The 13559-nt window shown below is 39.9% G+C and overlaps 1 protein-coding gene across 10 annotated transcripts in view; it reads left to right on the plus strand.

The window, feature by feature from the left end:
- The first annotated feature begins 3915 nt into the window (after positions 1–3915).
- Positions 3916–13559, plus strand: part of LOC128620483 (rab GTPase-activating protein 1-like) — an 82683-nt gene continuing 73039 nt past the window's right edge. For 7 of the 10 annotated variants that reach the window (XR_008388151.1, XR_008388152.1, XM_053645514.1 and 4 more), the window contains exons 1-2: positions 3916–4043; positions 12248–12452. Coding sequence is in view for 8 of the 10 variants with exons in the window: in XM_053645514.1 (XP_053501489.1) it covers positions 12303–12452 (150 nt within the window). In the remaining 2 variants the exon portion in view is untranslated. Of the gene's footprint in view, positions 4044–6615; positions 6688–10779; positions 11155–12247; positions 12453–13559 lie in introns of those variants that run through there. The other 3 variants (XM_053645516.1, XM_053645515.1, XM_053645518.1) reach the window with 3 other exon arrangements.

The following is a 13559-nucleotide window of genomic DNA, read 5'->3' on the forward strand; positions in this document are numbered from 1 at the left end:
TCTCGGTTGATGGCGCGCTAGGTGATCAGAACTCCTGAAACGGGTCGGCGCCGCGGTCTCCTGCGGTCTCATGCACTGAATCGGTTCTGTTGTCCTTCACTCGGACCGCGGCGAGATCTGAGGAGTGTGTGTTACGCCGCGTTCAAGGAAACGTCTCCTATTTATAATAGGGCTTTTTGCCTAAAAATAATGGCACCTCTTGTTACGCTTTGCACCGGTTTTCTGGTAACTGGTGTCCCAGTGTTGAATTTTATCGTGTGTGTGTTAGTGCAAGATGCTGATCATCGCACGACTGTTTAAAGTTTAAACCTCGCTTCCTCACATCATTTTTGGTCAAGATCAATATATAGTATGCACACCTTAAAGCTCTAGATAGTTGTGCAAAAGTAAGCGCCCCCCCCCCCCCTTTTTAAATGCCGCTTTTTTTGAAATTCTGATTCTAAAGACTAATTTTTAAATTTTTTTTAAATTGTCTTTAGGTGAGCACGTCATTTAAACCCCGGTGCTGAATCAAAGTAAAAAATGAATACATCTACGCTTGTACTAAACATGAATTTATAGAAGACCAACATTAAACATAAAATCAACACGCACATCCATAGATGTGTAGGTAGAAGTAGCTGCTTTTTTTTCTTTTTTTTTTGGCAAGTCTCTTGATTTTACAACGTGGTTTTTTTTTTTTTTTAAATAAACTCCTTTTATTATGAATAGATGTCGAATGACGACAGGTTTTTGTTTTTCTGCAAATAGCATTTTTTTTTTGCTTGACTTAAAAAAAAAAAAAAAAAAAAAAAAAAAAAAAAAAAAAAAAAAATTTCTATAAATAAAACTTCTTACCATCAAAGTCTGCTTATAACGCGATCGTGTGGAGAATCAGAAGTGAGAAAATGGTGACATAAAATCCATTAAAATGTTAAATGTATAGAGGAAAGTGTGAGACTTTACACACGATTCAAGGCTGTTTCAGGCGATTTACGCGTGTAGTCTTGGCCAAGGTGTGTGTGTGTGTGCGTGTGCGCGCGTGTTCAATCCTGCTATAGCTAAGCTGTAGGTTTTTAAAAACATTTTATTTCATTTTAAAGAAAAGGAATTTTTATTATTACAGCAGCTTCACTGCTACGAACCGGACTTTACATCTGATTACAGCTTCAAATCCTCGGCTTCCTCCAACCTCAGCGTGCGAGGTTCTTTTTATCCTTTGACTTTATTCAGCGCAGATGTTTCAGGTTTTATTTTTATTTCCCTGGTTTACCCTCTTACTGTGGGGTGTGTGTGTGAGAGTGAGTGTGGGAGCAGTTCGGCTCTGCGTCACGCCTGTATGATGCTTTTATAACATTACAGAAGGTGTGTTTATGTTCACGTGTGTATCGGATCATCTGCCCCATGCTGGTAATGTTTTTACTGGATATTAAATCAGTTTTTAACGTCATAATTCCGAAGAAGTCCAGAGAGGAGGTTTTCTTTTTTCTTTTTTTTTTTCCTTTTCCAAACAATAACCGTAAACATTAAAATACGTGCTTTTAATTTATTGATAAATGAACACTTGCAGGTTATAAACCTGTATTCCTACAGATGAATAAATCACTCGGCTAATGCAGTACAACTCTGATGTTCTTCTCCAACACAACTAGACTCGAGTTCAATTCAGATTCAAAACCAGTAAATCCTGTATCGGTAAATCAATTAAAACAAATGAGAGAAACCGCAGGTGTATTGTCACGGTAAGATATTTTCCCCCCACGTTAAAAGTTCTTATAACTTTAGTATATTATATAACAGGGTCATGTTATTTAACAGGTTGAAACAATAACCCAGAACCACCCAATTTCTCCCAGTATGGTATTGATCATTATTATTATTAATAGAATGACTCCATAAACTGTAAGTAACGTTAAGCTTGTTCCATTCGGAGTATTATAAAAGTTTATAATCTGGAGAATAGCTTAACGTGAAGATGTGTGCTTTCATATTTAGTTTCTGGCTCATTCTTTTTGAAAGTAGACGGCAGCTGTAATCAATAAAGTGTAAGGAATGTGGCTGGGTTTATACGTTAAGCCGATCCTGTGTTAGCGGATCCCGTAGAGCCGGAAACCTGAAAGTTGTTCTTTATGTTCGTGAATAGATAAGAGTGTGATTTTTGTCACTTTTTCTAGCTAAGGATTTTTTTTAAAAACTTTTTTTTAATATAAAGTCCCTCCTTTTTTTTTTTTTTTTTTTTTTTTTTTTCCCCCCGGAGACTCTGTGCTGTTCGTTATATAATCGCACGGCCTCTCTGGACCTCTGCATGTACAATTCTTTCCTTTTGAGGATCGCTGGTCGTGATGGTGTGCATGCTCGGGTGTGTGTGTGTGTGTGTGTGTGTGTGTGTGTGTGTGTGTACGACCCTGACAGCAGCTGATGTTGAATATTTTTACGTCTGTATTAGACATTTCCTTTGCAAATCTATTGTTCGATTTAACTGTATATGAAATAAAAGATGGTACACATCCGTCAGTTTATACAGACACCGCCATCGTATAGATGGAATTTTACTGCAGTTTTATGATCAGCTATATTTAAATACATAGATATTTATCAGAGATTCTAAAAAAAAAAAAGTAAGAAGTGAATTATCTTTTCGTAGAAATATGAACTGTATTTTAATGCACTGAACAGATTTGCTGTTTCGTATCTTTGCTGTTTGCTGTTTCGTACCTTTTTGCGAAGCACTTCTGAGCCGCTGAAAAGCCCACGCTGATGTTGGGAAATTAATGTAAAGGCTATTAAAGGTCATGTTCTGTAACTGCATGATGAGGTAATAAAACGGATTTGTCCTCAAACATGTCGTCGTTGCTTATGTTTTAAGATCACATTGGGAATTTCTGGCATTTTTATTGTGAGTCACATCATTGGGCTTAGCTCATCAAGATGAGTCGAAACTTTTCGACTCTCAAGTGATTCATTGACGTTTTTGTGACCCTTTGACCTGTGATTGTCCATCTTATGGCTGAAATTCTTTCATGAAATCTTACTCTAACTTGTAATAATAAAGAATACATCAACGAATGGTAATTTATAAAATGCATATTAGCAGATCTTCCTTCATGCTGAATCATGTACACAAACCTGAGTCAAATATGACTCGTATGAATCATGATTAGCTATTCACGCTAACAAACAGCCCAGGGGTTGAAAAGAGATTTTTGATGACATTGGGGAAGAATTTTGGGTATATTAAACTGTAAAAGTGACTGCATTTGCCTTCATCTACAACAAAAGTCGTCTTTCAATGTTCACTTGAAAGAGTCGACTCGAACTCGTTTGCGAACGACACATCAGTAGAAGGTAAAGTTTGACGTTAGAAGTGAGAACAATCGAGTTCCAGTTAAATAAATCAATAAATAAATTAAGTTAAGACAGACATACGCAACTATTTCAGGATCTGTATGTATAACAAAAGATTGGAAATATCAGGTAAAAAAAAAAAAATTATGCGAGTCGACTCGTTCGTAAACGACACATCACTCGTTGGAATGATACAGATAATATAGTTCGTTTGAATTTTTACTAATGCAGAATTATTCTGCTGTTTTATGGCACTGAGACACGCGACACGCATCTACAATATAAATTAAAACAGGCCATATATGTGAATCGGGTCTCAACGTCATGCACCTGAAAGAGTCGATTCAAAGCCGACTCGTTCGAGACCATACATTACTAGCGTTAGAAATTATTCAAATGATTATATACAGTACATTTTTTTTCAAATAATACAGATGTATTCTGCAATAGCTACATTGTGAGAGCGAGGAGATTCATTTATATAAAATTTTTCGCTACACAAACTTTCCCATATTTACGCCTTAGCGGTTTTTGCTAACTATTACTGAAGGAAAAAAAATGCGAGCCTGCAGCGCGCAAGCGCAAGCATAGAGCGCTTTGCGCATGCGTACTAACAGCGGCGTTCGGGGTTGTGTTTATGGCGCTTCTGCTGGTCTGTGCCATGTTCTGTCAAACCTCTGTGGAATAAAAACAAAAAAAAAAGTCTTTTGAGGAAACAGGTAGGATATTTGTCAGCTATGTCTTTGTCGTCCTTTAAAATTAAAACCTGTGTCTCCAGTAAACAATTCATTCCGAGCTTTTTTTTTATCGGCTGCATGCAAACGATGACAATATAGTGAGTGAGATTGTGTTGTTAGCTAACATATAGACGCCTAGTGCGCGAAATATTATTTGTCCCACCTGTATTCCGTCTATTCCTGCTTTCTTGTGCTAGGATTGGCTGTTTGATCAGACTCATTGGTGGCCTACCAATCAGAGCAGAGAAGCGTGATAAAATCAGCCAATCCTAGAGGTGGAGGTGGGATTTGTTCCGAATACCGGTAGGAATCGGAATCACGCAGTTTGCTAGCGATTCTCCGCCTGTCAGTAACATTAATACCGTAAACTCATCGAATTCTGAACGTTTTCGTCGTACAATATTTACGAGACAGCTTCAAAATCCACCACATCTGAATCGCGTTGTTGTCGAGGCGTTTGTATAAAATATAAAATGTATTATTTTGGTGTATTTACGATTTGTTTTTTTGTTTTTTAAAAAAGTCTTTCTGCAAAACAAACTAGCTAGCTCGATTAGCCTGCTATCGCATCAGTTCTAGGTTAGTGTATACAAATGTAATGTTCTGTGTACAATCCTCATTAGCTATATGTTTTGTAGAAATGTGTGTTTTCTGCGTAAGATGAGTTAATTTCTGGAGAATTAGCAGCGAAGCTGCGTGTTATATATATATATATATATATATATATATATATATACTGAGCGAGAGCCCAGCCCTTAACCTAACATACAATACTGATGGGAATATACATACATGTACGCGCGCGCGCGCACGCAGTGAGCCTCAGCTATCGCACGTGCGGTGTAAATAAAGCGGGAGGGAGGGAAAAAAAATCCCTGATTTTTCCGCGCGTGCACCTCACAACAGCTTTAACCGCCTTTATTATTATAAATTCTCTTCGTAAGTGTACAGAAATATAATAATTTGGAAATTAGGGGTTGACGATATGACAAAGATCATATCGCGGTACCTGAAGGTCAAGATACACGATATATATCACGATAGCTAGTATTTGTATGCTAACATCTTTTTCTTTCTTTCTTTTTTTTTTTTTTTTTTTACCTCAGGTTGGTTATACAATCTATACAGAGATGTGTGTATATATATAATATTATTAATTCCACGGCGATTTCTGATCTTAAACCTGTTCCAGTGCATCTGCTCTGGGGGGGGAAAAACATCGCTAGTTTCAACATAGAAAGAAGATCCACGCAAATGATTTCTGTGATTAGCGAATCTCCTTTCGCTCGTTGTCTGTCACGTCGATCTTATCACGTTAATAAAACTGGGATCCATTCGACGGAATTACCAAATGGAATGGAGTTGCAAATTAAAACGTAAAACATCTTTCCGTGAATCAGTAAAATCGAGTGTTCTCCAGTAGAAAATGGCGCAGAGGAAAAAGTGTGAGCGCCGCCATTTTGTTTCGATGTCAGGTGCGGTTATGTCCGAGAACCCGAGCAAGGTCGACGAACGTCCACCTCTATCGCGCTGTCCACCATTTTTGTTTTGTTTTTTCCTGTTTCCAAAGTTTGACGTCGGAGTACGCTAGTATGAGTCATCGCTCAAAAACACGCCAAAAGAGCAGCCATCTTTTGCTCCCAAATAAAACACGAGCCGACCCAAATCCATGTATGATTCTGGATTGATTGACAGTTGCGTAGGTGTTCTGAACTCTCCACTATTAAACTGATCCTGTCTTCAAGCCCTGCCCCTTTTTTCCGCCATTTTACGTGCTTTCGATACGTCCTTGCTTTCTACCACGGTAAATCGAGCGTTCGTTCATGTGAAATAAATCACAGAAATCATCGTTCCGAAGAATTCACGCCGTGACGTGCCGATCTTCTACCGGTCGCGCGTCTTCACGTGATACAAATTTGCGGGTCAGGGTTAGCTAACCAAAACGCAGCAGGATGAGAAACTTCTTCGCATATCCGGTCTCCAGCGTATGCGTATGAATGAGAGTCAGTGGGACGAAACCTGCACTGTGACCGCTGCTTAAAGCGTAATTTCTGACCTACGACCAAACAAAAACGTTTCGACTCCGGGACTTGGGGCGGTCTCATCGACCCCGAGTCCCGCAAGTGACGTCGCATCAAAATGGCCGCTTGTTTCTATGCAGTAGGTAGATTATTATCTCTGCAGAACTGGGTTGTTTCGCTGGTTGTAAATGTAAATATTGCTCAGGCGTTGCTGTTTGCTCTGTGGTTACCCATCTGTAGCAGTTAAAAATAAAAAATAAAAAATATCCCAAGTCATCAGCTGACTGTGATGAGGCATAACCTCTCCACTTAACAGCGAAACAAAACAATTCCCCGGTTCGACCCGTTCTTTTGTTACAGCTGTATTGTGTACATGTTTAAACTTGACCTTGATTAATATGTTTGGTTTAGAGACCAGGCGGTTGTTCGTTGTTCTTTGAGGACATGTACACAGGATGAATACAGTTACAGTGTACAAATACTTCACAAACAGTGTCAGCTAATACACACTTTTTTATTCTGTTTCTTATCAGGCTGCAGAACAAGTTACCCGGCGCAGGTGTGTTAGGACCGGATCGACACATGCGTCTAAAATCAACTATTTTGTGAGGTTCTAGTGCATAATATGGTTATTCAATAGGGCTGGGTGATGTATTGATATAATATTGATATCTTCATACACGGCTACATGATACACTTTTCTAAAGTATCGTTGGTACGGCGATGTTTTTTGTGTTTTTAATAATTAATTACAAGTGTAATCTTTTGTCATTGTAGGCATTAAAGAAAAGTCCCGTCAGTGTCAGTTTAACGGGTTTTTCTTTCATTTGCTGCTGCTTTGCGGAGAGATTGTTAGCTAAATGATGTACCGTTATACAAATCGTGTATCGTAGAAATATCCTAATATTTTTAATGTGATGATTTCCGTGTCTATATTGAGTATGTAGGTTTGGGGGCGTGGCTGTGTATGAGCTCGGCGTGTGATGTTGCTAAAATCCCACTGACTCCATAACTTTGGACCAATCACGTCTAAGGTTATTTTAGGAAACGTGTGGCCCGTTACAGAACGTCTGTGGTGTGTCGTGGTAACGTTACGATTGGGCGGAGAGAAAACGGCGACGTCGGTGAACGCTGAGTCACGTGATAACCCGACGAGAGGCATTTCTAATTTGCATATCATACATATTCATAGGTTGTAGGTCAGGGTAAAGGTTGTGGATATGTCTCTTGGGCATTTTAAAATAAATGATAATATCAGCGAAGGTGTACTCTTGATAAAAGACTGTGGTTGTGAATTATTCAACGTGTGTGTAGGTTAATTTGTTGAGCGAACATTCTCAAACAAGCCCAGACACCGGGGAGAACCTGGGAGACCTAACAAGCCCAGACCGGGGAGAACCTATTTACTCAGGAGAACCTTTCAGTCTAATCATTTCCACCCAGTCCCAGGTGGGAGATTCACCTGGTTTTGAGTGGATGGCTGGACTGGCTGGACTGTGTGGAAGTGATTAGATTGAAAGGTTCTCCTGAGTTCTCCCCAGTGTGTGTTCGGTGTCTGGGAGTGCTGGGTGCAGTTGTGTGGTGAGAGACACGATTCAGATGTATTCAGTAAGAACCTGATGCTGTGTGAAACAAGGTGAGGGTCCTGGGTGGTGTGTGTGTGTGAGCAAGTGTGTGTGAGAGATTTACAGTGTGATGGGTCAGTGTTTGAACAGCGGAGCTTGTTGAATAATCTGTCTTCTGCCTGGTGGGTGATTGTGAGACAAAACAGATCTGTTACACAGCGCCGGAGTTTACACTTAATAACCATGCACACACACACTCTCTCTCTCTCTCTCACACACACACACACACACACAAAACATGCCTCAAAAACATATTATATATCTTGTGTATACACGGTAGTCAAACACACACTCTGTCTGTCTCTCTGTCTGTCTCTCTGTCTGTCTCTCTGTCTGTCTCTCTGTCTGTCTGTCTGTCTCTCTTTCTGTCCTTCTCGCTTCCCTTTCTGCCTGTCTGTCTTTTTTCCTTTCTCTCTGTCTCTCTCTTTCTTTGTCCTTCTCGCTTCCCTTTCTCTCCGTCTGTCTTTTTTCCCGTCTCTCTGTCCCCCTCTCTGTCTGTCTCCATCACTCTCTCTCCCCTGTCTCCCCCATGTTGCTACATGGAGGTTGCACGTTCCTGATTTCGCTACTCATACCTTTGTCCTTAGTTGCTTGAGCAAATTTGTGGGCGGCGTCTTAGACAGAGGGCTTTAAATCAAGTGTGCTCATTAGAATATCAGGCCCCGCCCATTAGGATAGTTCTCCCATGTGGTTGTGTTGTGTTCCTCACAAACGAGGAAAAGCTTTTGCTCAGAGAGTGCGTGTAACAAGGCGGCCATTATTGAAGCTCCGTGAGATCCGGCATGAAACAGCAGACCAGACCGTGTGTGTGTGTGTGTGTGTGTGTGTGTGTGTGTGTGTGTGTGTGTGTGCGCACGCATACTGAAAAAACGATACACAATGCCGTTTAGTTTTACACACATCTCTGGAGGAAATGCCACTGACCCGGTCTGTGTGCGCAATGTGTGCGTGTGTGTGTGTGTTACGTGAGAACACAATACAACACACAGGCATAGAGACAAAGCCACAGCCTGCCATTCACTTCCTGTCCCTTTCTAACATTATCACACTCGTTATACGTTCTGTGGAATTGTGTTTAAAATGTTTGATTTTATTTCAGTCCATCTGATGGAGAGCACTAAGTAGCATAATGTGTATTGTGTTAATAAAAAGGACAATATTGTAAATTAGCACTAACACTGCCACTGTTTCCTGCACCGAGAGAAGAACCTCCCCAACATGGATTTAGACTACTAGTCCTCTTGGATAAGGCCATCTAGGCTTGAGAGATCACGTACAATATGAAGTTGTTCTATTGTGCCATCTAAATATCCAGTGTGGGAAAGGGGGCGTGGCCAGACACGAATAGAGTCGGCTTTAGATGTTTTTTTTTTTTTTGTGGATGAATTAGCTCTTAACAAGGTCCGGAATGTTTGCAGAACTGAAGCTGGGACCGTACATAAACGTAACAAGCTAAGCTCATTATAATATGTAAATGAAATGATCTAAACCGTGCTTGCATGTGTTTGGTAGTGAACACCAGCCGTACGTGTTGAATTCTTGTGTAGCGAGGTCGTCCTGATAAACGCCACGCTTATCTGTGTCGTTTTCTTTATTTAAATGTTTTTAAATTCATGTTCACGTTTAGCGATGATCCGTTTTTCCGTACCGAAGTCGGACAGCAGGTTATTAAGCTTCATATAGGATACAAAACGGGTGAAAAGGAAGCGCGTATTACGAGATAGAAAGTTGGTTTGAGTCTAAGCCTTTTCCCTTCTCCAGAAACTACACAGCTAATGTGTGCTTAATCTTATCAGGAAACACGTATCAGAGTGAGTTTTGTTCTTGGATGTAAAGCACACAGCAGAAGTCCTTATCTCGATACCTCTACGCATATAAAGACAAATAAAGAGAGAATGATAAATAGTCAGGAAGTGCCATGCCTTATCGCATGATCCATACAAATTAGCATAAAGCTAGTGCACGCTTACGCAGTGAAGTGTTACGGATATTAGCATTGTTATCATGAAGAAACCTGTTCGTATCCGGCGTGATGACTCCTAAATGTAGCTCAATACTGCTACATTAAAAGAATATCAACAGCTCTCTAATACGTCGTTTCTATAGTAACAGCTCCTACACAGGGACTTGAACGGCAGATTTTTAGGAGCCTAAGAACCTTTATTCATCCAAGTAGAACCCTTTTAGGAGGTAAAGAACCTTTTGTTCTTTCAGTAGAACCCTTTAAGAACCTTTTAGACATTCACGCAGAAGCCTTTTTAGACGTCTAGGAATTGAGCCTTTTAGCCTTTCAAGTAGAACCCTTTTAGGAACCTTAAAACTTTTGAGTCCTCCAAGTAGATCCCTTTTAGAAGCCCAAGAACCTTTAGTCATTCAAGTAGAACCTTTTTATACACCTAGGAACCTTTAGTCCTCCAGGTATAGGAAGCTAAGAACCTTTAGTCCATCAACTAGAACTCTTTTAGGAGACTAAGAACCTTAAGTCCTCCAAGTAGATCTCCTTTTAGGAGGCTTAGAACTTTTAGTCCTCCGAGTAGAACCCTTTTATGGAGCCCAAGAACCTTTAATATTTGAGGTGGAACTCTTTTAGGAGTTCTTGATATGTTGACGTTTCCTGTAAAGAGAGAACTTTCTCTTTTCTTTTCAGTTTTCTGGTGTTTATAGCTGCTGTAACGTACAGTAAGTACGCTAGCGATATGTAACTAGAAACGGATAAAGTATCATGCGTTGTTGTTGTTCTTTAATAAATAAAAAAAAATGAATAATTCTTAACTTGCTGTAGAAGAATAAAACACTTCCTGTCATATTTATTCCTTATTATCCCTCATATCTTCTGTTTAAATCCTTTTTCCACTCGTTTTTTAGTCGTGAGATGTTCTCCAGCTTCAGGTTTTCATTGTTTGCTGGAAAAACGTGCCAAATGTATTGTGTGCTTTTGTTTTTTTTTTTATTTGATTTAACCTTCCTGCTTCCTGGTTTGTTTTCTCTTTTCCTCACTTCTGTAGTCTCACCTTCTCTCTCTCTCTCTCTCTCTCTCTCTCTCTCTCTGTTCCTAGTTCTCTTTCCATCTGGATAAAAAGCCGAATTTAGATCAGGATTAAATAGCGAAAGGTGAAGTAGAAGCTGAAATAGAGTCGTGTCGAGTGGGAAGATGGCGTAGACGACTAAAACGGATGAGTTTGTTGTTTATCTGAAATAAACGCTGATGAATTAAAAACTCAGCCGTCACAGAAGTGTCGTATTTACACGATCGTGTCTCTGCAGGTGAACCAACAGCTCCTCTGTCTCTTCGTTTACATATTGCTTTGGATGTGTGTGTGTGTGTGTGTGTGTGTGTGTGTGTGTGTTTTGCATGTTCATAATCACTGGTGGTAGTAGAACAAAGTTCCGCCCATTCTGTCCATAGCGCTGTACTTCCTGTAAAACACACCTGAGTAAAGCGCGCCTGTGAGTAAAACACACTTTTTACCAGTTTACATCCTGCTTCTTTCTAATAATGTTAGTGTATACCTTGTGTGTGTGTGTGTGTGTGTGTGTGTGTGTGTGTGTGTGTGTGTGTGTGTGTGTGTATCAGTCAATAATACCAAAATAATTAGTGATGACCTCTCATATGGTGATTAAAAAGATTTAGAAGAACATTTTAGACTGTACGGCAACTCAAATAACCGCTCATTACAAAGGTTTTTAGGACCGGATGAGGGATTAGGTTTTGGTTAGTAAGTAGGTTTGGATTAATATTAGCATTGGATTATGGCTAGTCTTTGATTAAGATTAGGATTGGATTAGTGTTATTCTTGGATTAAAATCAGGATTGGATTAGGGGTGAGGGTCGGATTATGGTTAGCCTTGGATTAAGAATAGGATTGGATTAGGGTTGAGGGTTGGATTAAGATTAGCATTGGATTAGGGTTAGTATTGGATTAAGATCAGGATTGGATTAGGGGTGAGGGTCGGATTATGGTTAGCCTTGGATTAAGAATAGGATTGGATTAGGGTTGAGGGTTGGATTATGATTAGCATTGGATTAGGGTTAGTATTGGATTAAGATCAGGATTGGATTAGGGGTGAGGGTCGGATTATGGTTAGCCTTGGATTAAGAATAGGATTGGATTAGGGGTGAGGGTTGGATTAAGATTAGGATTGGATTAGTGTTATTCTTGGATTAAGATCAGGAATGTATTGGGGTGAGGGTTGGATTATGGTTAGCCTTGGATTAAGAATAGGATTGGATTAGGGGTGAGGGTTGGATTAAGATTAGCATTGGATTAGGGTTGGTCTTGGATTAAGATTAGCATTGGATTAGGGTTAGTATTGGATTAAGATCAGGAATGGATTAGGGGTGAGGGTTGGATTATGGTTAGCCTTGGATTAGGATTAGGATTGGATTAGTGTTTTATGCCGGAATTTACCTTTGATATAAAATCGGTATCTGGATTGTACCTTGTCGCTGAGGCCATACAGGTAGTATGGAGTCAAACCCTTTATGATGTCCTGCGCTGAACGTCTGCTTTATTTGCTTCCCCGTGTGTTTTGTTTACAGGTGATTCGTCTCACTGGGGGTCATTCATGAGTACGTCCGGCTCGGTGTAGCAGTCATGGATGACATGGCCTCCGTGGGGAAAATTAGTGCCTCCTCTGACTCGGTGTCCACCCTGAACAGCGAGGACTTTGTCCTGGTGTCCCGCCTCGGGGACGAGACCCCGTCCACTAATAACGGCAGTGACGATGAAAAAACAGGCCTGAAGGTAAGACCTTTTGTCCATTGTCTTTGCCTTGGGAAGCTCCAGCTCGGTCAATCAGTGTAAGGTCCTGAAGACACTCACCTTACTGAACAGGTGTGCTTGGACGGGGGAAACCTCACTCTAAAGCACACACACACACACACACACACACACACACACACACGCACACAGACAGACACATACACTTCTGCTAGAGTAAGATCTCAGGTTTGAGCTTCTGTTTCCATTTTGTTTGTTTATTTGTGTTAGACAGTAAGGACAGGATGTATATTTGATAAAAATACTGAATAAAAGGAACATTTAATTGAGGTTTGTGGGTTATTGTTGGAATGGGGATTGGATTATGCTATAGGGTTGGACTAAATTTAAGATTAGTTTAGGATTGGATTAGGTTTTAATGTTGGATTAAGTTTAGGACAGGATATGGGATTAGCTTTGGTTAGTACGTATGTTTGGATTAGGGGGGTTAGGAATAGATTAGTGGTCGGGTTGTATTAGGATTAGCACTGGATTATGCTTAGTCTTGGATTAAGATTAGAATTGGTTTAGGGGTCAGTGTGGGGATAGGGTTGGGTTAAAGTTAGAATTGGTTCAGAAATTAGGGTTTGATTACTCTTAGGATTGGATTAAATTAGGGTTGGATTACGATTTAATTTAGGATTAGTTTAGAAATTAGTATTTGATTAAGATTAGGATTGGAGTAGAAATTAGGTTTGGATTAAGATTTGAGTTTGGTTTAACGGATAGGATTGGATTGAGGTTTATGGTTGGATTAGAAATTAGGGCTGGATTAAGATTTAGGATTGGTTAGCAGATAGGGTTGGGTTAGGGCTGGATTAAGATTAGGAATCAGAAATTAGGGTTGGATTAATGTTTAGGGTTCAGGGTTGTATTAGGATTGGATTAGAAATTAGGGTTAGGATTAATGTCTAGGTTTGGATGGAATTGGGTTAATGGTTTAATTAAGATTGGATTAAGATTTAGGGTTAAATTATATTTTATGGTTGGATCAGGGATTAGTTAGAATGAACAGCTCAGTTATACCCACACACACACGCACACACACGCACACACACACAGTACTTTGTGTTCATCATTGGGACATTTCCT

This window comes from Ictalurus furcatus, chromosome 16 (genome assembly GCF_023375685.1).
Source record: "Ictalurus furcatus strain D&B chromosome 16, Billie_1.0, whole genome shotgun sequence".
In the NCBI taxonomy this organism is placed as follows: domain Eukaryota; kingdom Metazoa; phylum Chordata; class Actinopteri; order Siluriformes; family Ictaluridae; genus Ictalurus; species Ictalurus furcatus.